This window comes from Pezoporus wallicus, unplaced genomic scaffold (assembly GCF_028554395.1).
Source record: "Pezoporus wallicus isolate ANWC-B61680 ecotype Strahan unplaced genomic scaffold, APGP_CSIRO_Pwel_v1 contig_8542, whole genome shotgun sequence".
NCBI classification, from domain to species: Eukaryota; Metazoa; Chordata; class Aves; order Psittaciformes; family Psittacidae; genus Pezoporus; species Pezoporus wallicus.
In genome coordinates this window covers 317,104-341,224 of record NW_026640148.1, presented here as the reverse complement: position 1 = coordinate 341,224, position 24,121 = coordinate 317,104, and the positions used below count along the sequence as shown (strand labels likewise).

The 24,121-nt window shown below is 45.3% G+C and overlaps 1 protein-coding gene across 11 annotated transcripts in view; it reads left to right on the top strand.

The window, feature by feature from the left end:
* Window positions 1-24,121, top strand: part of SLC6A6 (solute carrier family 6 member 6) — a 110,124-nt gene that overhangs the window by 59,282 nt on the left and 26,721 nt on the right. For 3 of the 11 annotated variants that reach the window (XM_057417682.1, XM_057417681.1, XM_057417680.1), the window contains 5 exons: window positions 1,045-1,080; window positions 3,589-3,654; window positions 7,539-7,595; window positions 21,483-21,722; window positions 22,506-22,640. In XM_057417682.1, the coding sequence (XP_057273665.1) occupies window positions 3,600-3,654; window positions 7,539-7,595; window positions 21,483-21,722; window positions 22,506-22,640 (487 nt within the window). In that variant the 5' untranslated portion in view covers window positions 1,045-1,080; window positions 3,589-3,599. The remainder of the gene's footprint in view (window positions 1-1,044; window positions 1,081-3,588; window positions 3,655-7,538; window positions 7,596-21,482; window positions 21,723-22,505; window positions 22,641-24,121) is intronic. The other 8 variants (XM_057417691.1, XM_057417687.1, XM_057417686.1 and 5 more) reach the window with 4 other exon arrangements.

Here is a 24,121-nt window from a genome sequence, read left to right as displayed (position 1 = left end):
TACCAGTCTCTGTCTTTTTTTATCAATGTATTCAAGGCCAGGTTGGATGGAGCTTGGAGCAAACGGCTCTAGTGAAAGGTGTCCCTGCCCATGGCAAGGGGTTGGAACTGGATGAGCTTTAAGGTCCCTTCTGACCCAAACCAGTCTGTTATTCTATGATAACACCAGCAAAAAGCCACTTGGTGCTGACCCTAAACCCTGCCCCAAGAGTATTCACCAAACCTACCAGCTTGGTTAGTGGAAGGGGAGCATGAATCTAATCCACGTCCTGCCAGGGAGCATTGGGTGGGAGGCAGCAGGACAAGCGGCTGTTAAAACCTACGGGCTGATAGGAAGACTCATGCACTTCAGGAGTTACTGGCTTTCCTGTTGTGGTTCTGTTGCCCAGAATGGTCACAGCCTCGAAGAGCACCTTCACATCCCTGACCTGGGTTTGAATTCGGTCAGTGCTTCAGCACTGCTGTGGAAATACAGTCACACTGTGCCAAAACACAGCTGGAGCACCCTGCCATAGGGTGTTGGTGTTGGTAGGCTGTCCACAGGTTGGAGAGCAACCCATGTATCAACCCATGAGGTTATCAGTGAACTGGAATGTAGTTAAAATTTCATCCTTTTTTTTTTCCTTCAGATCATAGAATCATCAAATGGTTTGGGTTGAAAGGGACCTTAAAGCTCATCCAGTTCCAACCCCCTGCCATGAGCAGGGATGCCTTCCATTAGACCAGGTTGCCCAAAGCAAAGAATGAATCACAGGGCATTTACATTTTCATTCACTGCTGGGGTATAATTTCCTTGCTCTTGAGATGGATGTAGTCAAATTTCCTGTGAAGTTTTGCATGGGATGGAGCAAGTGGGAAATGGTCTCTTGTTCTGACACTGGTGCTGCACTCTTGATGTTCTTCAAGTGAGAGTTCATACTGGTGAAATTCAGAAAACACTGTGCACGGTAACACTGGAACTTGTCTAATTTACCATGCTGGAACCATTATTTTTTTTCCTTTAAAATACATTTCTCCTTTTTCTCTCTTTCTTTTTCCCAAACAGGAAGAGAAAACCCATTCAGGAGAGACTCTTCTTCATGTAAGTGTTATTTATGCTTGCTTATGAAATTACAAAAGGGTCGTAAAGCTCATTAAAACATTCAAATACTGAATGTTTGCCATCTGTTGATAGAAACTAAGTATAGAGCGTATAAAAATAGGTTGTAGTTACACAGTAATAACGCTCAGCAACTGTTATCTTAAATCACTCTGTGCACTTCTTCTGTGCATATCACTGCAGGATTTAGAAACCATTTCAAAGCACTTTGCAGGCGTTTAAGCAGCATGCCCATAAAGTCGGTGTGTAAATCCTGGGGGGATAATGTTCAAGTGGCTTGCCCAAAGCAAAGGAGACCTGTAATTTAAAGCTGGTTTTAGCACCCCAGAGTCCTTGATTCCCAAACCCTGTGACAAGAGTCAGCTTCTCTGCCTTGGATCCTACAAAATCCAAGTCCTGCCTATAGAGCTATTTGCGTGCATGTGTAGTGTGTGCATGTGTGGGTAAGAGAGAGTGTGTATCTGCGTATTTGGCCTCAAATAGCCTATAGGTATTTCAGGCCTTTTCTACAACCTCTGGTGATGCCCCTTACAAGAAGAGTAGATGCCACCAGCCATTGGTGAATACTGTTGCAAGTGTTTTGTGGAAGCCTTTGGCTCCAGACTGACGGCCCGGTCTGGAGGAGCTGGTGCATTATTCTTCATGGGACCAAGAAAGCTCCATGTGAGAAAGATACAACAGGTTCATTTTTCCACAGCACCTAGTGACCTGGTTGGCTTGAGGTTCTCAGATCTGAAAACTCCTGAGGAGTTCAGGAAGCTCCGCTCTGGTATTTCTTCCTAGTAACTAAATCTGATTTAATGTTCTAAGGGGCTGCATAGATGAAGACTCTCATTGCCTTAATGCAAAATGAGCTTAGCAAGGAAAACGACTGCATTGTTCCCAATGCAGGCCCCGCTTTGCATAACTTCCAAGCATGTTCTACATCCAGTGGCATGGCCAGCCCACGAGCACTCACCTCAGGCTCATTGCCCATAAGTCAACATTTGATTTGATTCTGGTATAAATAACATCTCCCTCGGAATCGCAGCGCTCCATTCCGCTTGCGTAGCAACTGCTGGTTAATCTGTAGCAAAAACGCTGTGTGGTAACAAATGGTTTTTTGCTATTGTTGAGCTGGAATGTTAGTTCAGCTTCTAGATGAAAGTGGCTTGCGCAAGGCGTCCCCGGTAGACCATGATCTCTGTGGCTTCTATGGTAGTTCTGTAGGCAACCGTGTTCTGCTCTTCCTCTCCCCTGTGCTTCCCTTCATCTTCCACCTGAACGAGGGGTGGGCTTAGGGGAAGGCAGGGAACTTTGCATCCTCAAAAGAAAGCTTCAGTGTGGGGTTGATATTAAACCCGTTGCTAGTCAAGGATCTGTTGAAAACACTCTTTATTCTGGTTGTGTTGGTAGCAGAAATGTTGTAAGACACTTTATTTAAAATAGCTTTAAACCACTAAGTGTTCTTTGGCTGGTTTTATGGATATCACAACATAGTCTTTCCCTAAAGAAAGAAAAAGCCAGTAGTAGGTGAAGGATACCCCACAAAGGATTAAAGAATCCCCCTTCCCTGCAGCTGGAATTCTAGCTGAGACTAGGTTAAGAGTTTGTATCTTTGAGAAGGTACATCATCATTTTTAAAAGGTAATGGAGAAGGACAAAATCCAGAAGGTTTTTTTTGTTACGACCATTTAAAACAGTAGTAGCTCATTATTATTTCACTCTAGTGTAGGAAATTCAGACCTCTTGAAAAGCACATCCTTCCCAGAGATTTAAGTGGCAAAGAGTGCAACAAAACTACCTTTTAAGGGGAGAAGCTCCCAAATAGAGAAGAATCCAAAGAGGCGAACCCTACAGCACTGATTCTGTAGTGCCTGGAAACTGCAGACAAGAGTGCAGTGCAGATCTGAAGGGTTTTGTTTGGAGATTTCAGTACCACAAGTAATTGGGGGCTTCTTATGTCCAATACATACAGTTTGAAACGAATGAGCAATGAAAAGTTTGTGGTCCAGAGGCCATTTGTGGTGCAGCCTTCCATCACCTGCTGTGGCTTTTCAACAGCTAGTGGCAAGCTTTGAGCATCAGAGCCTCTCTCTTCTGGTTCTGTGCATGAAATATTATGACTTTGACTCAATAACTCTGTGCCTGTCTGTGCATTGGCTGCCCTTGGCTTCCTCAACTGTGTGAGCTTCCAAACGAGAGTGAAACCCAAGGGATGGGAATAGTAAGGATATAGTGAAGTGGTAGGATCGTGAAGCACCCAGGACAGGGAGTTCTCCAGGCCATGTTCAGAGGGGGTTGATTCACTCCTGTAGCGGTGAATGCTTGATGGGGATTAACCCCTCAGGGCTGTGATTTGGTCTGGTTACCACCACAGGAGCTGACCACATTGAGACAGGACTCCCTGTAACAGTAACCAGCCATATGTAGTTGTAATGATAAGAAAGGGACCGTCTTATTGTAGTCACTTTGCGACAAATACTACCACAATTCATTACTTTCCATCAGTGCCTCATCCTATGGAGGAATCACCACTGCCCATCCACATTGAGGAGGGGACTGAAGTCCCGACTGGTGAGTGCAGTTGGGATGGGATGTGTTTAAGGGGGGGTGTAACGGTACTTGGGTTTTATATTCCTCACGTTTGTCTATACCCATTTGTCATTGAAAACTGTAAGGCCTGTTGCAAATGTTCTGGGATTTTGGTTTTTATATTCTTAATGCAAGTGTATTTTAGAGCTCTTGAGGATGGTTAAATACTGCTAGTGTGGGTTTTCAGCGAATCATAAATCAAAGTACAGAAGTCATAAATCAAAGTACATAATTTATGTAGTGCCACTGAAAGCTTCCGCTCAGGATCTCTTAACACAAGGCTGGGGAAGACCATGAGTATCACAAGAGGTAGTTCCCACTTCAGCCTTTCACCTCCGTGTTGAGATGCTCGGCATAATCAGCCATCTGGGTCAGCAGTTTTTGTCTTGCTGACACTCTGCTGCCCAGCACCCAGCAGACTCACATTGCACACACCACTGGATACCCAGAAGAGAGTTAGAGAGCTTTGCCATTACCCTCGTTACACATTGGAGTGCTGCACACCCCTATTTCTGAGCTCTGGTGTGGAATGGGTTGTCACTACATGGATATGTAGTTTGGGGTGGTTTATTTTGTTTTAAATAGAGGAGCAATCTTCCAGATAACCCATAAAGAAAGAGACTCAAAGATCAGTAAGCTGGACTGTGGTGATCTCTTTGGACTGTAGAAAGTTGTGACTGCAGCATTTCCTAGATCCCCTTCCTTATCCAACCTGTTCTTGGTTGCATACAGTAAGTGCGCCTTGGCTATCACCTTGGGAGTCTGCCTTGTTGAGCAGATGTGTCTCTTCAAATAACTTTTTCTTATTCTATATCCTGAAATTTTCCATTCCAAAATTCAAGCGATTGCTTCTTGTCCTACTGTCTTTTGAGCTAGATGAATTACCTTCCTTACACACAGCACCTTGAGGGTATTTATAGCTGGATCTGAGCCCAGGAGTCTTCTCATTTATAGACCGTATTAATTTAGCTCTCTTATTCTTTCCTTAGATCATTTTTATTGTCCTTATTTGTATTTCCTTTAATTTTTCTATCTCCTTTCTAATCTGTGAAGACTTGAACAGCTCATAGTATATCCACTGTGGTTGTTTTGCCGTAGCATTATGCTTTAGATTTCCATATCATCCCTTCGTATGTATGCAACCAGAAATAGCTTAGCCTTTGACCCTTCTCCTGCATCACTCAGCAGCATCACATGGAGATAGTCTATTACATGGCTGGTCTTACCTGCCATCATCTTTAGGTCTTGGGTTCATGGCTGAGCATTTAGCTGCTCCTCAGGCAATGGCACTGCTCTCCTGAGATGTAGGGCTTTATGCTTCCTAGCACCAAATCCCACCCCATTGCATGCCACTTACTTATTTTCCCTACGGATGATTTAAGATAGTATTCCTTTGTATCTATTTTAATGCCCTGGGATTCTATCATTTACACAGAAGTTGTTACTGTTTTATCATGTATAGAGCAAAGTACTTACAATTTTATATTACAGCTGTCTTCTGCACGTTGCTCCAGTCTCCTTTCCCAGCTCCATCATTCCTGTTTGCATACCTTCCTGAGCTTTTCCTTCCTCTAGTTCTCAAAATTCATACTGTAAAAACTGGCAAGTTTAGCTTTCTCCTTGTCTTCAATTTGTACCTTTTCTCATTATACAATTAGAGTGTTGTTGCTGTGTCTCTTCTATGCATGGCCTGATGTGATCTTTCCCACAGCAGATCATCTTTTCTTCACCTCTCCTGGGGTTGTAGTCAGCTCAACATCTGCTCAACATCCATTCCCTCTTGTAGAACCATTCAGGCTGGGTTCTGCTATGGCCCCTGGTATTTCATCTTGCCTTTCCCATTGCACTGAGGAAACCCGGACTGCTGGGATGGTGGCATCAGTGCCAAGAAACATACTGTAATGCTGATGAATCACAAAACTGACCAAGCAAACAAACAAAACCAAACCCTATGTGTGAAAAGCTTTTTAGAGGATGTTTGCTCAGTGTTGTCGTGAAGCAGGTTTGTTGGAAATGCAGCAGGAGCTGTGAAATGGCCAAATCGGGTCAGGGAGGGCACCCTGTTTGCTTACTTTAAAGAAGTATCTGGACTGTCAATAGTGAGCTGTGATGGAGGAGAATGAGTGGAAAAAGTAGATGATGCAGAGATGAGAGCAAACCACAAGCTCCAAATTGGGTATTTGAATGCCTTACATAGGTCAGGGCTTTTTTAATAGTATAAATCCTCAAGTCAGCTGCAAAAAGCTGGTCTGGGTCTCAGTTTTGGACCTGTTTTCCATTGAGCTTACTAGCGTGATCCAGATCCAGGGTGCCCATTTGCACCTGGTGAGACCAGAATAGTTGAGATTGGAGCAAAGCAGCACACAGTGCAGTGGTTAAAACCACCCAGCACAACCACCATTTCTTTTTAAAGGGTTGTTTGGGGAACTTAGGTTATTTTCTCATCTGAAGCACATTTGGGACAGTATATGGAGCATGTGCTGTTCTGGCCCAAGGCTGGCTGGTGGTGGTAGGTCACTTTGTATAGCTTCTGTATTAAAAAAAAAAATAAAGAAATGAGTAGGGTTATTTCAGAGTCTAAATTTAGCAGTAATTATTTCAAGCAATTGAAAAAGGAACATAAATCTCACTTGTTTATTACAGCTGCTTCTTGAAAACAGCAGCTACAAATAATACCCTATAATGAAAATCTACTTAACACTGTCATGGGTTACCCAACAAGAGAACAAGTGTCTGGGAGCTGGACAAAGGCAGCGTTGCCTCCTCTGAGGGAGGGTCTGTGTTGAGGAGAAGGTGGTTATTACTTAACTTCTGGTTTTATCTCCTTGGGTGAAATGAATACTGTGACATTTCTGCATAGATGAGTACAGCTTTTGACTGGAAAAAGGTCTGAGCTCTACTTGCTTTTTATGTACTTCTGCACTCTCTCAGGTACGTTCCTAGAGGAGGATGGGTGAGATGCAGCAAGTAGGTTCATAAACCAGTGATGTTTCTGAGGAGATTTGTGTGTGCTAGCAAAGAATCCTACAGTAAGAATAAAATAGGGCAGGTCAGACCCTGGCAGTCTTGGTTCAGGCACAATTTCAGCATCTTCCACACCTGGCCTTGAACACTGCCAGGGATGGGGCAGCCACAGCTTCTCTGGGCACCCTGTGCCAGCGCCTCAGCACCCTCACAGGGAAGAGCTTCTGCCTAAGAGCTCATCTTAGTCTCCCTTTATTCACACTTCTATGTTACTGATCCACTTTTGCAATGAAAAGCACTGGCTTCATTGGACTTGTGTCAAATGTATACAGATGTTAGGGAAGCCTTGCCTGGAAAAGATTTTTTTCCCCCCATGAAATCACCTCTGTATGATGGATAGCTCCATTAGCACTCTGAAACCATATTCTCTAGGTGGTACTCACAAGTCATGGTGTATTCTATGCTCCTCTGAGTAATCTTGATGACTGGAGAAGAATTTTCTTATAATTGCACAGTTTCTTCCCTCCTTTTCAGTATCTCTCATGCCTTATTCAGGATGAAACCTGGATTTCCAGTCTGCTCATGCTCTTGGGCAGACTCAGTGAAAGGAAGGTGCTTTGTTGTCTCTTTGTCTTCTTCAATAAGAGTTAGAGCTGGTTTTTAAGGAGGATAACCATAAGAGGTGCACCTTTCCCAAGCAAGAAGAGTACTCAGCACCTTAGGGGGTGCTGGCTCTGTGTCTCTCTAGGAGGTTGTCTTCCCTCATAAGTGAAGAGAACCATTTCTGTCATATGCACTTCAGGGTTTGCTCTTTCATGGGGTCCTGGCACACGGAAAGCTTGATGTTTGCCAGCTACTGAGTGCCTTCTGCAAGGTACTGAGTGCCCTCCTATCCTTTGCAGCCAAAAAGGACTTGATTGCTCTTGGCATCAGGCAGATCTGGACCCAGAAGACCACAGGTAGTATTTACCAATTATTTCTGTGCTTTTGCATGCCAGAGGTTGTCTGAATGGATTTCCCCAGCATACAGGAGAGTTCAGGCATTAATGACACTTGCCTGCCACTAAACCCATCTCTTTTTTAAATAATAATAATAGAATAATAAGCATGACATTTATTTCATCGCCATGGGGAAATTACCACCGCACCCCCCCCCAGTTAACTACAGCCCAAGTAACTATTAGCTCTTTAGAGCTATTGCAAATGTGTGAGTTATATACCCTGAATGAGCACCATATGCCAATTTATTGTGTCACAGTGAGTCACAGGACATATTGTGGAAAGCAGTAATTGCTTGGCATGCGTTGTAACACTCAATAGGGCTTTTTGTTTGGTTTTCTGAAGGGAATATGTTTTTACTCTGACAATAAAATGAGTATTGTCTGATGTGCTGCCACCAGGGACTGTTGCTTATTTTATACTTAACCTGGAGCTTACCCATTTCCTACTCACTGCACCCACCCTCTCTATCTTTTTCTTTCCAACTGCTTGTATTGTATGAGTGCACTATCAGAATATGAACCTTGAGCCTTCCATTCGGTATTGTCTTGGTATTTTGTGTTAATCCTCCTCTCCCTTTTCCTCCTCATCTTCTTTCTTTGTCCAATAGGGAAATTGAGATTGGTTGCAAGGAAGAAATGTTCACCCTGAGTGAAGCAGTGGGATGGGTTGAGTGGAGGTTTCATGGTCCCCACTCTAGGAGGTTTTCAGAGTTTATCTACATAAGGACATCAGCAACCCAGTGTGATTTTGATGCTGGCCTTTCTTTGAGCAAGAGGTTGGGCTATGTTGACCTCCAAAAGTCCCTTCTAACCTATATTATTTTATGGTGCTATTTAATACCCCGTTCCCATTCTGATTCATCCCTGATGCTGTGCATGTCATTGAGTCCTCACTCCGCCTTGGAGTCACTCCCATTTGTACCAGCACAGAACCTGAGCGACCTCCTGAAGGTCAATGAAGTTACAGTGGGTTTGCTCACGTGGGATCGAAATCATGATGTAAATTGTAGCCTCAGATGAGATTAGGAGGTGAAATCTGGGTCTCTCTGAAACCAGTTGGAGTTTTTACCAGGATTTCACTCGAGATCTCCTCAAATCTTGATTAAGTGCTAGTTGACGTTACCAGGTAAAGAATGCGATGCGTAATTATACTGGGACAATAAGTATTTATAAAGTAAAGATTACCTTTTTCTGTTTCAGTTACAAATCCCATTCCCAAGCAGCCTGGAAGAGAGCTTTGGGGTATTTAGGATTTAGTGAGCCACCAACTGCCCTGGCTCAGCCGTTACGTGCGGGTTTCCTCATGTGGCTGTTACCACGTGAGGGAGTTAATGCTGCACAGAGCATCTGCTCCTCAGCTAAACACCCTCCCAGCCCTGCAGCTGCCTGCCAAAGAGCTTTGGACGTGCAGAGGGGCATCTGCGAGCTCTACAGGGTAGCAGATTCTCAGGGGTTAGCCAAAACCCACCCTTTGTCAGGACAATGCTATTTTAATTATGCTGAAAGAAAGCAAAACCACTCTCAGAATCTCCATCTCTGTCTGGGGAATTGTCAGCCATCATCTAGATATTATAGAAAATAAAATTAAGAAATATGGGAATAGTTCTATAGGGTTCCTCTTTCCATTCTGCGAAGATAAGATGAGTTTTCTCCATATCTCTCTTTTATCAGCAAGAAGTATATTGCTTATGCAAACACCTGATTTCCCATCAGGCCCTGTCAAAGGTAAACTTTACCAATGGGGTGACTGTAGTGGATTGAGGAATGACTAAATATGAGTAACTGAAAGCCTTTGTTGTCCCTTCTTATGCAAGGCAGGATTCTAAAATCAAGATATAACAAGACAGGCTTGCTTTCATATACTTTTTCTAGGGATTGCGGTCCTCCCTATTCTGTAACAACATCAATTGTCTCTCCTCGTATGGACCCTTCTTAAATGATGTAGAAGAGTGTTCCTCTTTCAAACATGAAAATGCTGTTGTGCCATGTAGAGGGAACATAGCAGTGGAAGACCCTGTTGCTTATAGGCTTGAAGGTCCCTTCTCCTCCACTCTTCCTGCAGTTCACAAGCTACAGATTCCAAGTCAAATTGAATAGCCAGATAATACGCACATGAGGAATTTCAAGCAATACATCTGACAGCTGAATCACCCAGGTTTCTCCTTCTGCAGAGCTATCTGCAGTTCATGTAGCTACTGCACACATGTGACTTCCTTACAATAACCCAGAAAAGTAAACCAAAGGAAACCTTTCTACCTTTAGTTTACATACGGAGTGTTTTTATGGCTCCCTCGGCTGTTTGCCATGTCCCCATCATTTATGGGAGAACTGCAAACAGTTTCCCACCTTTCTGTAATTAGCTTTTGCACACAAAGAAACTCCTGAAAAACAACTGCAGCTGTGGTGAAACCTGCTTTAGGTATTAAGAGTCAATGTGCACATTGGAATCTGGTGAAAGCCTGTTCACTTAGCTGAAGTTGCACCAAGATCCTCATCTCTTCTGCTCTACATCTCTGAATTGGGTCAACAGGAGTAGGTTAAGTTTACAGTGGTGAAGGTAGGACTATAAAAGCAGCCTGCAATGAAAACCATCAGCTGGTGTGTGTTTGACAAGCTAAGAGATGGAGAAAGAATGCTTAGGCTGTTCATATATTGTAGTGCTGTATTTGGGGATGCTCACCTACAAAAGCCAACAGAAAAGCCTGTGGGATTGACACTGGTATGAAGGTAGGGCTGCAGCTACTTGTTTCTTGTATTGGAGCCAGCCTTGCTCTTGCAAAATTCCCTTTGGAGGCAGCAGTTGCAGGGTGAATTCGATGGGGCTTTTGTCCAAGTAGTGTGTGGGATCAGGGTTTTGTTTGTGCTTGGTGTGTGCTCTGCACTTTGCAGGCCGTGGTATGCAAAAGTGGTTTACGCGTTAGTTTCCCTGGAGAAGTGAAGTATTTGTTCTGGTGCTGTTTGGTTTTCCTATCTCCTGACATAGAACCCAGCGCAGCTCTCCGTGCGTGAAAGCTCATGTCAGACGTCCCTGGTGAAAGTGAACTGAAAATACACCTCTGGTTGGGAATCAGCTTGAATTGTGTCATAATTTAAATCAGATTGGTTTAGTGGTCAATACCAAAGGTTTTACTTCCAACTCAGACCTCCAGAACAGATGCTGGGGAGCAGAAATCTGATTTTTGACCAACTCATGCCCATTGAGAGGCCTGTAAGTCATGGTGGTACTCCTCTGAAATGCCCTTCAGGAGCACATCGAGTGGCTCTGGCCAGCCGTGGGATCTCCAAGGACAGAGCTGGAACTGGAGATGGAGCCAGGGCTGTTCTGGGATTAAACAAAGCATACCAATGTCCAGCCGTGCCAGCCAGCACCTGGCACCAGCTGCATGAAAGCAAATAAACACCCCAGTGTCCACACAGCTTTGCTTTTCTTTGTCTGCGTGTGTGAAAGTCTGCAGTTCACCGACCTGCCCTGCAAAGTCGTGCTCTCTCTGAGCTTGGTTGTCAGCTTTGCCACTTCTTCTTTTAGCACATCCTTTGCAGACACCACACACACATGCACGCTGTGTTTTGCTCCGCTCGCATCAGTGGTTTCAGTATCATTTCCTGTGTGAAACTTCAGATGCTTGAAGCTCCTGTTCCATTTCTGAAGGAAAGAAAACAGCAGCAGTGAATTAAACCTCGGGGTGCTTAAGGAATCTCTGGTGGCTCAAGGTCTGTGAGCAGTGTGTGAGGTTTGGTGGCAAGGGTCATTGCTCCACCTTAGCTCCATATCTAAATAGTCTACAGCTCGCTTCTCTCAATGAATCATATTTTTGCCAATAATTACTGCCAGCATGGAGGAGAAGTCAAGACTAAAATCAAAAGCAGCTCATTTAATCATTAAGTATTGGAGCTCATGGCTCTGTCCTCAGGGCTCCGTGACCTTCTCAGGCTTTACAGCCCTGTAATGGGGCTAACGCTGCTGATCGCGTGCGTGTAATAGCTGTTTTCCTGGTACAAATGAGCTGGCTGGTTTCCACCCACGATGCCGTGTTGCACAACTCTGCCTTGCATTAATGTATGCTAGAACAGTCAGGCATTCTGCGCATGGGGCGCGGGGGCAAAGAAGAAGAAAGGATTGGTGTCCTCCACCAGTGGTGTTGTATGACATGTCAAGGGGGAATGGCTTTAACCTGCCAGAGGGGAGACTGAGATGAGCTCTTAGGCAGAAGCTCTTCCCTGTGAGGGTGCTGAGGCGCTGGCACAGGGTGCCCAGAGAAGCTGTGGCTGCCCCATCCCTGGCAGTGCTCAAGGCCAGGTTGGACACAGGGGCTTGGAGCAAGCTGCTCTAGTGGAAGGTGTCCCTGCCTGTGGCAGGGGTTGGAGCTGGAAGAGCTTTAAGGTCCCTTCCATCACAAACCAATCTGGGGTTCTATGATTCTGTGTTTAAACAGCTGCCACAGGTGGGATAGAAATCTGTCCTCATTTACTGTTTAAGTTAAGATGGATGGATAGACAATGAAACACAACTCTGTCTTTGTGTGCAGGTGGCGTAGGCAGGTATGGCACCAGCCTGGTTACAAAGCTCATGAAAGCCATTAATAGGCGTGGAAAACTCAGCTTGTTTTTCCAAAAGCATGTAATCTTGTGTCTGTCTTTTACTTAACTGGAAAACATACTAAAAAAGTACAGTAATCTTCAAGTATGGGAAACTTTGAACAACTTGGAATCAAATTTGCAACAACTCAGGATCTAATGCTGGGATTCAATTGCTGTAATCTTGTCTTTGTCATAGCTCATTGGATGGGGTTTTGGGCAACCTGGTCTAGTGGAAGGTGCCCCTGCCCATGGCAGGGGGTTGGAACTGAATGAGCTTTAAGGTCCCTTCCAACCCAAACATCCAAAGATTGTATGAAAGTCCTGAACACCTGCACTGGCAAACTCAGTAAATATAAAGCTAATTAGAATTAGTTAAAAAAGCAGAAAAGCCATGTGAGTGTGGAATAATTTATCCCCAAGAATAAATAGTTTGAAATATTGAAGCCATACATTATACTGCACATTTGCTTCATTAAATGGCTACTTCCTTGTTTCTCTTCTCTGCACTGGGGACAGCTTGGTTATTGTGGCATGGAGATTGCCGTCTGCCATTAACACGCCTCATAGAATCGATAGGTTATTAATCACATGCAGAAAAGTCAATAGGCACAGTGCATAACACTGACCAAGTTCATAAGCTTGGCAGGCCTTAAGGTTTTTGCCTTTATTATAGCAGGAGGAAGGCCATCCCTTACAGGTCTTGTTGGGGTTTATTTGTGGCAGTAGAACTAGTTTAATTGACAGCAAGATTTACTAGGGAATTGCAGTCCACTCCACAGCACACCTTCAGCATTGAATGCAAAATACAGGAATGCTTGTTTCTTTGGTCACAAGTTGTATAACTGCAGGACATGAGGTGGTTGAAGGGTTGAGGACGTGCACAGCTTGTTGAATCTTCTTCAACAATGTCCATCTCGCTTGGAAAGCTATCACCTTGCCAAACCACTTGGGTGTACTCCTGCGTTTTGTTATGGGCCCTGTCTTAAAGATGGGGGCCTGGAGAAGTGGAGCCACCCAGTGAATCAGTGTTTCTCACTTGTTTCTCACTTTCATGATCATAGAATCATAGAATCATAGAATAGTTAGGGTTGGGAAGGACCTTAAGATCATCCAGTTCCAACCCCCCTGCCATGGGCAGGGACACCTCACACTAAACCATGGCACCCAAGGCTCTGTCCAACCTGGTCTTGAACACTGCCAGGGATGGAGCATTCACAACCTCCCTGGGCAACCCATTCCAGTGCCTCACCACCCTTACAGTAAAGAACTTCTTCCTTATATCCAATCTAAACTTCCCCTGTTTAAGTTTGAACCCATTATCCCTTGTCCTGTCACTCCAGTCCCTAATGAAGAGTCCCTCTCCAGCATCCCTATAGGCCCCCTTCAGATACTGGAAGCTGCTATGAGGCCTCCACGCAGCTTCTCTTCTCCAGGCTGAACGGACCCAAGTTTCTCATCCTGTCTCCATACAGGAGGGGCTCCAGTCCCTGATCATCCTCGTGGCCTCCTCTGGACTTGTTCCAGCAGTTCCATGTCCTTTTTATGTTGAGGACACCAGAACTGCACACAATACTCCAGGTGAGGTCTCACAAGAGCAGAGTAAAGGGGCAGGATCACCTCCTTCGACCTGCTGGTCATGCTCCTTTTGATGCAGCCCAGGATACGGTTGGCTTTCTGGGGAGAGCTGGTACTGCACTGGTAGTACGCAGGGAGGGCAGCCGGGAGCTGGTGCTTCTTTCCAGCCTGTTCACAGGAGACTGTTAGCTGGCGCATCCAAGAGGCATTAAATTAGGTCAGCAGCTGGCTTCACATGAACAAAACCAAGTGTTAACTGGATGTTCTACTGCACCTAACTACCAGTATCAGTACAAGGGAAGAGCAGTTTCCCTGGTTCTGCCAACCCTTGCTTTCACACTCTCCTTCCCTATGGCCCTCTTTGTAAGAATCACATTTCTTTGCAGAGGGGACAGAGGAAGAAGTCCATGGCTTTCCAGTGCCAGATGCCTGGTTGCTCCCTAGGATGCAAAAGTCACTGCGTCCACAGAGGGTTTCAGTAGGATGGAGTCATAACCGGTGTGCCAGTCCTTTACTTCATTGAATTATAGAATGGTTTGTGCTGGAAGGGGACCTTAAAGCTCATCCAGTCCCAACCCCTGCCACGGGCAGGGACCCCTTCCACTAGAGCAGCTTGCTCCAAGCCCCTGTGTCCAACCTGCCCTTGAACACTGCCAGGGATGGGGCAGCCACAGCTTCTCTGGGCACCCTGTGCCAGCGCCTCAGCACCCTCACGGGGAAGAGCTTCTGCCTACATGCCATGCTCTTCCTCACTGACCACTGCAGGGGACAGGGCTGCCCTGGGCCATCTTGCTGGGGAATCAGGTTTGTCCCTCTGAAGCTGGGAAGCATCATCTTCACTTCAGCCCCTGTGTTTAGGATCAGGGTCATGTTCCCTCTGGAACCCATTAAAGTTTGTGAATATTGGTTCTTCTTTTTTCCACCCCACACAATGGGAAAGGAGTTTTTAATTTCCTTCTGTCCTGGGTTTAGTCGTAACTGCTCTGTTCTTTCACATAAATAAGTAGAACAAAATGAGCATCAGGAGTATTATATGGCTGCAGGATATCTGCTGCTGAAATCTGAGCAAAGATGCAGGGTTTTATGGCAGCTCTGTGCTGTGACACGGTACCTATTTGAAGCATTTGAAGAGCACTAACGGAATCACCAGCAAGAAAAAGCATGTGGGGGGAAAAAGATTCCTTTTGTCCAGACCACAGCTGATGATAAAGAAAGCGCATTAAGCCCTGGGCTTTCCTTTCGGAATAGACCAGCTTTATAAAGGGAGTGCACTTTGCTCCTAGGAAATTTTCAGTAGCAGATTTTCCAGTCAGTCTTAGGAGACTGGGAAAAGTCTCATAGTGAAAGAAAAGATGAAGAAGTGAGAAGGGAGATGGTGAAAGTTGGGGGGTAAACTGAGAAAGAAGAAAGGACAAATGAATAAGCTTTTAAATAACCCATAGCCGGGGAAATGTCATTGGAAAAAGAGGGGTCCATCGAAGACAAAGAAACAGTGAGATGTAGTGCATTTTTAGGAGGAGGAGAGGCAATGTGTGCAATAAAGGGGGTGGTATTATTTTCCACAAAATGTGGGTATCTTGTTCAATGAAGCAGAAAGAACTTGGATAAGAGCTCAGGCCGATAAATGAAGTCAGGTGCTCTTTGGATACTGGTGTGGCCTCGAGGGCTGCCAAACAGAAAGGCTTTTTCTTCTGCAGATCAGAAAGACTTGCACTAAAGCCATAAGTTTGATCAAGGGGCTGTTTATTTTAATCATGTATTGATTGGCTTAACCACACTGCTCCGGGAGGGAGGGAAAGCTGTCAACATCCAGAATTACAGCTTTCAAAGTTCCAAGTAATCCTAGGAAATGAGCCAAACATAATAAATGCAGTTTTATTCGGGACCTGATCCTACTACTGTTGAAATCAATAGCAGCTTTTCCATTGCTCTCAATGAGAGTGGAAGCTGTTTTATTTGAAGAGCAGCTCTGATGCAGCAATCAGGGCAACTAATTTTGAAAGATTCATGAATGTGAATACAAAATAATAATAATAATTAAAAAAAAAAAAAAAAAGAACGAACCAACCCGTAAATGGCAGATCTGGGAAAACTCAACTATTCCCAAGATGCCAAAGGGGAAAAAAAGGCAGAAAATAGGAGATACGATAATGTCTAAACCAGGGTTAGAAGAATTAACTATGTGATAAACAGATGTCCTTCAAAAGCCATTGAGACAGAAGAAGAGAGAGGACTGAGAAGCTCAACACATACAGTCTGCCCAGGCTAAACGTAGTAGAAAAGGGTCCTTGAAAAGCAAAAGTAGTGGTGGTACAAATCACACTGCAGACGTAGTCCATGACATCAATCGTAGTCATTCCCATGAAGGTCAAAGACACTTTGTGTATGTGCTTTGCTTTTAGTTTTCTGAGGCAAGAAGGAGCTAGAAAACAGCTGCCCGGTTAGGGTTCTAGTCACCAGTTCAGTCCGATGAATCCCTATTCAACGTTTATATGCGTTGACCAAAAGAGAAGCAGCTCCTTTGCTGTGGTTTCTGATCCTCAGACACAGGACAGGGCATGCATGAATATTTACAGGTACCTGTCTGTGTGTACAGGCAGACTTTGATTTTCGTGTTCCCATTCACATTTGGAAAGCCATTGTCTGGAAGACTTGATTTTTAGAGCTTATAAAGTGAAGTGGCATCCACAATGAATTTCTCCTCCTGGAAGGTGTTAACCTGTGTTAGTGGTCTGTCTCTGGCTGTAAGAAGCTTGGAGTGGATCATGACTGTAATCCCAAAGTAGACATTGGACAGTGTATTTTCAGATGTGTAACCCATGTCAAAGAAAGCCAGTGGCTCAGCAGTAATGTTGTGTCTGTGCTGACAACCAGCAGGTCCTCTCTGTGCTGGTGGCCTTCCCCTACCTGCATCTCATCGTCTGGTTCCTCTGCACAGTGCTTTCCCCTTCCCCTACCCCTCATTTTGTACACGTTATGAGGGATTGCATTTCAATGTCAGTATTTTGAAAGGGTATGGGTTATCTGAGGTGCAGCCTGGATGTGCAAAGATACGATGGCCATAGCACAGTAGATGGCCAGGCTGGGTTGGCTGTGAAAGCACTCTGCCGATGCCTGCTCTTTAGGTATTTTCAGCTATGCACCAAAGACTCTTCAGTCACGGAGGGCAGGAAGAGAACCTGGGTTATTGTAGGGGTATTTCACGTGGGAAGATTTATGCACCAGGGGCAAAGGACAGATGGGTGATTCTCCTGCAGAAGGAGAAGAGCCTTTGAGGTGCTTCTGGCTGCGCCAGGGAGTAGAAGCTCGAGAACAGCTAAGTGCCTGTGCTTCCTCTCTTGTTCTGTTTTTCAGTGTTTTACCAGCATCGATCTGACACTCAATAACTAAACTGAAAGAGAGGAGACTGAGATGAGCTCTTAGGCAGAAGCTCTTCCCTGTGAGGGTGCTGAGGCGCTGGCACAGGGTGCCCAGAGAAGCTGTGGCTGCCCCATCCCTGGCAGTGCTCAAGGGCAGGTTGGACACAGGGGCTTGGAGCAAGCTGCTCTAGTGGAAGGGGTCCCTGCCCGTGGCCGGGGTTGGAGCTGGAAGAGCTTTAAGGTCCCTTCCAACCCAAACCATTCCCTGATCTTTGGCTAACAGGGGTTTGTACCAGTGTACATGAGAGCACATCCTAGGCCTGACAGACTGGATCCTTTCTCTCCTTGCTTTTGGATCAGGCTCTTTGAGTTTGGCTGCACTCAGCCTGGTAGCAGGCTGTAAACAGCGGGCTTGACTGCTGCTTTTTATTTATCCTTATTAAGTTCATCAGATGAAGCCAGAGCATCCTGGGGCCATCCAAAGCTTCCTGGAGGGGGTACTCTCACAGGCAGATGTGGCTCCTGGAGAGGCAGATATGTGTCTCCGGGAGGCAGACTTGGATCACTCCTTTTGGACTATGTGGTTGTAAGAGCATTTTCTTACAATACATTTCCTTGGGGGAATCAGATGGACTTAGATCTCGGATACCATCCCCACTAAGTGATACAGTAAAAATAACCTATTATTCTCTGGTTCTGACCTGGGCGGTGACAACATATTGTTTCAGCATCTCTGTCAGACTATTTCCCTTAAGAGCCATTTTAACCTCACCCAGTGGGACATAACTAAAGGAAATGAAACTCCAACCCCATTAAGGAAAAAGACAATGCCTTTCACTAAACAAACTTTATTTTCTTGGCTTTTCTTCACCAAGGAGAATCGCCCGTACCCCCCACCCTTGCAGCCTTTGTAGACAGTTCCTGTAATTGGGAATGGCTGGGTGGACACCAATGGCTGGCAGCAAAGGGGGATAAATCCGACATCCCTTGAACGTGACATGGGCTGGGACCGCAGTCCCAGGTGGCCACTTAGCGACAATTCCTATGGTACTGGTGGACGGTACGTGCCTGCCAGCCACAGCGGCCGCTCCTTGGAGCACAGCTGGGACTTCAGCAAGACTAGATAAGGGACGCACAGGTGTCCTTGTGATGTTCTACAGGCCTTGGGTAGTTACTGTACTGTGCCCTGCCAGTGAGAGCTGCTGGCTTGCAGTGAAGTAGTGGTGGGCCATCTCCTGCCACCCGTGTGGTGAAACGGCCGCCCCAAAAGCAAGCACGACCTTGAGGGTTTGCAGTTTGTGGGCTAAAGGAAAGATCATGATTCAAGATAATAATTGACCTTGAACTTGTGGCTGCCCCATCCCTGGCAGTGCTCAAGGCCAGGTTGGACACAGGGGCTTGGAGCAAGCTGCTCTAGTGGAAGGTGTCCCTGCCCGTGGCAGGGGTTGGAGCTGGAGGAGCTTTAAGGTCCCTTCCAACCCAAACCAGTCTGGGATTGCGTGATCTTCACACTTCAGCTAAGGCAGAAAACAAATTTGCACTCGGTAATTAGGTTTTCAAGCATGGCCGTTAATTTGGGGGTGTCTTAAGGCAAATTAGAAATCCCTTTTTAACATGCAGCCCCACACAGTGATGGGGTAGGAGTCTGAAAAGGCACCGTTTCCCACTGTGCGTGCGGGTAATGAGGACAAACCCCAGGGTGATCACCCTGTCCCCTCGTTAGGGTTTACAGAACGCAATCCATCGGTCAGGCTTGCAGAGCCTGAGTAGAACTGAGTCACACTTGGGTCAGGGTAAATCCGCAGGCAAGAAGATTAGAGCTGGCAGGGAAAGAAAGAGCTCTGTGTCGCAGGATAAAAGCAGGTTGCACAAAGCTGCAATCCTGGAAGGGTTTTTAATCCTGGACGTGGCCAATGCCTTTAGGTCCCCTCGGGTTTCTGACACAAAGGTAGCCCGTGTGCCCCTTGCACTGGTTTGGGGTATTTCCAGTATCAGTCCCCATGGGGAGCAGTTAAGCCCCTATTTCCAACCCCAATCCTGCAGGGATCTATAAATCTATGTATTTCTGTGCCCTGTTAAGCAGGTTTATGGCTGTCCCAGCAGTTCACTGCAAAATCATCTGAAAACAAGAGCCCACCCTAAGCTGTAGGTGTGAGTTACTCTCTCCTTCGCACACTTTCTTCCTCTGTTGATAAGTGTTTCAATAACCCGTGTTGAGCAGCTTCCATGAGTGACAGTCTGAATGCCCTCCATACCTCAGCCCAGAATAGCCTGTTGCCTGATGGTTATGACATTCTCAGATATGGATTCGAGCAGCACAAATGGCAAAAGGAGGTGAAATTGGGCTTTCTCCATGCCTGGTTGTAGTGAGAGCAGAACATCAGCCACCTTGTAGGTACTCTTTGAAGAAAAGCAGTTGCACCTCCTTACTTTTTCTTCTCCCTCAAGAGATGACAGGGGATGATGCAGGGGCTTGGAGTGACATGTGGATGTCCCAGGGAGGTTTAATGCTACTGTGAATCCCTCTTGGATGCAACTCCATGCATCTCCATGCATGATGCTAGGAGCACAGGGTAGCTATTGTGAATTAATTCCCCAAAGCAACTGCGTGCTTGAAGGCTGCTACAGAGCTGGCCTGACCATATTTATTCAGTAATTATACTACTTCATCTCATACCATGACTAACAGCAACCAATAGGAAATACTTTAGGGGGTGGTGATGATCCATCACCCTTCGATTAACTTTCTCCTCCTATGAGCTCTCTCTGCTGTTGGCCAGGGGGTATTGCAGTTGCTCACATCCCCTCTGTGCAGCCAGCAGTGGCCTGTTTTATAGAGCAGAAAGTCATAATGATAAGCACAGTGAAGATTACGGTCCCGTTGTAGGTCATGGGCTGCTAGGTGACTGCGGTCTCAATACCTGCTTTGCAGGGGCCACCAGCATGTCAGTGGGATGAATCTGGAGGTGCTGTGGCTGGTAGAAATGTTCACTTTCTGGAGCTTTCTGCAGTGGATGGAAAGAGCTGTGGGTACAGTGATGCATATCTGTCCCAAAACCATGTTTGGGTTAAAAACTTCCTTCAGAGCTAATGTCCACTCTGGTTTCAGGTCACTGCCACAAGCTAAATCAGGTTAGAGAGCACACCCAGCAAGCAGGTACAAGAGGCTGGCAGCTATCAAAGGGGATAATCTGTAGCATGATGTTTTTATGGCTGTGCACCCATAGCAACACATACAAGTAGGAAATGATTGTGGTCTGGAATGAACTTGTTGGTTTGCTTGGTTCTGGTGAAAATTCCACTTGCTTTTCAGTAGCAAAACACTGTGCAAAAAATAACTGGTCAGATCCAGCTAAAGTCACTGGAGTTAAGTGGGGGAAGAACTGGCCTCATATGCCTGAGATCTGAGCTGATCTGAGCTAACATAAAAGCTACAAGTTGTTCCTGATTTGTTTTCATTAGGAAATCCTGGGTATAAAGGCACTTGTTAGAGCAGTTCTTGCAGTTCTTATTTTTCCACAGTCTGTGATTTTTGAACATCATAAACTATATATAAATTCTAAACCCAGCCTTGATTTACTATGCTTTGGGGTTTGCATCAGGTGACTCGTGCCAGCGACTTCTTAATTTAACTAAGGATCCATCATTCTTGGCAAACAGTTCAATCGCAGAGTGTGTAGAAGACAATAATTGAATATAAAGGTTTATTTTTGTCCCTTTATTGATGTCAAGGGAAAACAGTGCAGTTATGAAAATGGAATAAACTGAAAAGATTCCTTCAGTTCCTGCAGGTTGATTAGAACAAATGGCTTTCCATTCCAGTTTTTATGAATGTATAGTTTTCTGAAAGCTTTATAATACTTCAGGGAAAGGAAATTGCAGGCAATAAATGATACAGGATGGTTCAGGTTATTGGGAACTAGAGGAATGGGTTTTATCTGGAAAGGTGAGATTTACTGTTCTGCTGTATTTCACTTAAATGTTTGAGAAGGAATCAGATGCCATGATTTGTACCTTATGACGGGCATGGAAACAGCATGAGAGTGCTCAGTAGCACCAGTTGCCGATGCAGTGTGCAGCCTTTGTATACCTATTCTCTGCAGGCAGCAGGTAGGCAGTAGTGTCAAACCTTTGCTATCCCCTACACTGCACTGGCATCAAAGAGGTGACCACAGAGTCCAGGGGTGGTTTTTCTCTTCTTGGTCAGCAGAATGTCCTTTCATATCTCAGCTTGATAACCAGCACTGGTTGAACAGTTCTTGCAGTGCTAGAGCTTTACCAGTAAATGCTGTTTAACAAAACCAGGGTGTTTTTTATCTTCTTTTCTATGTAGAAAGCAGAAATATGGCAACAAAGGAAAAGCTTCAGTGCTTGAAAGACTTCCACAAGGATATCCTCAAACCCTCCCCTGGCAAGAGCCCGGGGACACGGCCTGAGGATGAGGCAGAAGGAAAGCCACCCCAGAGGGAGAAGTGGGCGAGCAAGATCGACTTCCTGCTGTCTGTGGCTGGGGGCTTCATTGGCTTAGGCAATGTCTGGCGGTTCCCGTATCTCTGCTACAAAAACGGCGGAGGTGAGTGTTCCTGGATTTCATTCTCATGAATCAATCCATCTGCCTTATCCTTAAACATTCCCACATCTGTTTCCTGCCTTTTTCGCCAGTCTTCAGGAGAGGCTGCACCAGGGCAGGTTTAGATGGAGCTGAGGAACAATTCCTTCCCAGAAGGGTGCTCAGGCATTGGACCAGGCTGCCCAGGGCAGGGCTGGAATCACTGTCCATGGAAGCATTCACAAACCCCATAGACGAGGCCCTCAGTGCCATGGGTTAGTGGTGGCCTTGGCAGTGCTGGGGAACGGTTGGACTGGATGATCTTAAAGGTCTTTTCCAACCCAGTTGATTCTGTGATTACTTACTAGTTTTTGTTAAAAACTAATTAGGGAAAACCAAAAGCAATCTCAAATGTTGTACTGCTGAGCCTTCTCCGCTCTGTTACTTCTGCTGCTACCGAGTCTGAGTTTTAACCTAAAGATAGGCTGTTGATACAGACCAGTAGGATTGCAGACCAGTGGCTATCAGAACAAGAGCATTCTGAGCCACATGAAACTGCCACGTGCCTAACCCCATCGTTACAGCAGATTTTCCCTTCACAAAGGTGAGAAAATGCCCTTTCCAGACATATACACCCATTCGTCTTGCAGAGAATGTGAACAAAATACCCCAGAATGAGATTCTTATATACTGATATTAAAGTATGAAATGTTCTTTTGTGTATATACCCCTGTTGCCAGTTTTTAGATGATCTTGTGTGCGTTCTCTTCCTTCATCTCAATTTTCTGTATTGTATTTTCTCAACAGGTGCATTTCTTATACCTTATTTCATTTTCCTGTTTGGGGGAGGTCTTCCCGTGTTTTTCCTGGAGGTGGTGCTAGGACAGTATACCTCTGAAGGTGGAATCACATGCTGGGAAAAGATCTGCCCTATTTTCACTGGTTAGTATATCCTGTTGTGCTTTCCTGCTTCAAGACACCTCTGTAAAACGTGTGCAGCAACGCTTTTCCCCTCACGTCCATTAGTTCAGCTATTTGCTGTAGTAACTGAGGGTATGATATTGGTTCCTGGAAAGGTAGAAGTCAGAGAGTCTGAAGGACAAAGTAAGGTATTGATTCTGATGTTATCATCTTGTTAACTGGCAGAACTGCTGATAAGCAAGAAAGAAATTGTATATTGTGCCTTAAAAAGGCAAATGCATGTTTTGTTCACACATATCAGAGAAAGTGTTGGTTTGGGAGGCTGGGTGGCATTCATGAAAGCATCTTCAAAGTATTATACTGGGCTAGAAATCAAAATCCCTCTGCCACGTGAAACCTTGCCATTGGCATCATCCTTCTGTTACTGATACAGCCAAAACCTGGGCAGCATTTTTTGATAGGATTGAGGAACAGGACTTTTGTCCTAACTGAGCATGGATAAAAAGGCATGTTGGTTGATGGTATTGAAGAACCTTTGCCAGTGAGTGAAGAACCACTGGCCACTCACAGGAATTATAGGAATGCTGCTCTGGAAGTTCACTAAGGTGAAAAAAAGAAGACAGGTTAGAAACATTACTGAAGATGCCTCTCTTGTGTATAGATTACCCTGCACAGCCGGACAGCACAGGCAGAGTCATTTGGAATAATTGCACTAAGCAGCGCTCCTCAAATCCCATTTGGAAAGAGTGGGCACTTCACACTGACGTGTCTCCTGCACTCCCACCACTGCTGTTCCAGGCATCTCTCCCCTCATGTCACCCCAAGCTGAAGTGAGGGCTTTCTCTGTGGCTCACACTCCCACCTAATGCTCAGAACGCTGCTGAAGTTGATGTAATGGTGCTGCTTTAGCTCCATTTTCTTCCTCCTCCTCCCACTTTATTTTTGAGGAGGAGGAAGGAATGTTCCTTGTTTAAATAGCAATCTCCTAGGCATCCGTGAAGAGAAGTTGCAGCTCTGATAACGTGACTAGCTATATATCCTGAATGAAATGAAGCTCTACAGAATAAATAGCACTTGCTCTGCTTACTTTTACCTGGCATAAAAATAATCTCCGGTGGTAAAATCCCTGCTGCAATAAGGTTTGAAACTGTAAAACATGAGGCAGGTGTCCCGGGTGCTGGGGTAGCCATCAGAGTGGTGGTAAAGGGAACTTCATGGGCTTTTCGTCCTCTTGTAAGAGACTGCTCTAAGATTTTTAAGGAAATCTGTTTTTTTCCCTGGTTATTCCTAAGTGGCAAACTTTGTAAGCAGAGTTAAACATTGATGTAATTAACCATAACAGCCACACATATCGTGCTTCCCTTGCACAAGTGAAATCGGGGCTGAAGCAGCAGCTTTCGCATTGATATCTTTGGAATTTTCCTTTTCAGCTCATTCAAGAACTGTCTTTTTTTGTTGTTTTCCTTTGCACATAGGCTGAGCTGAGCCAGTCCATAAGTGTG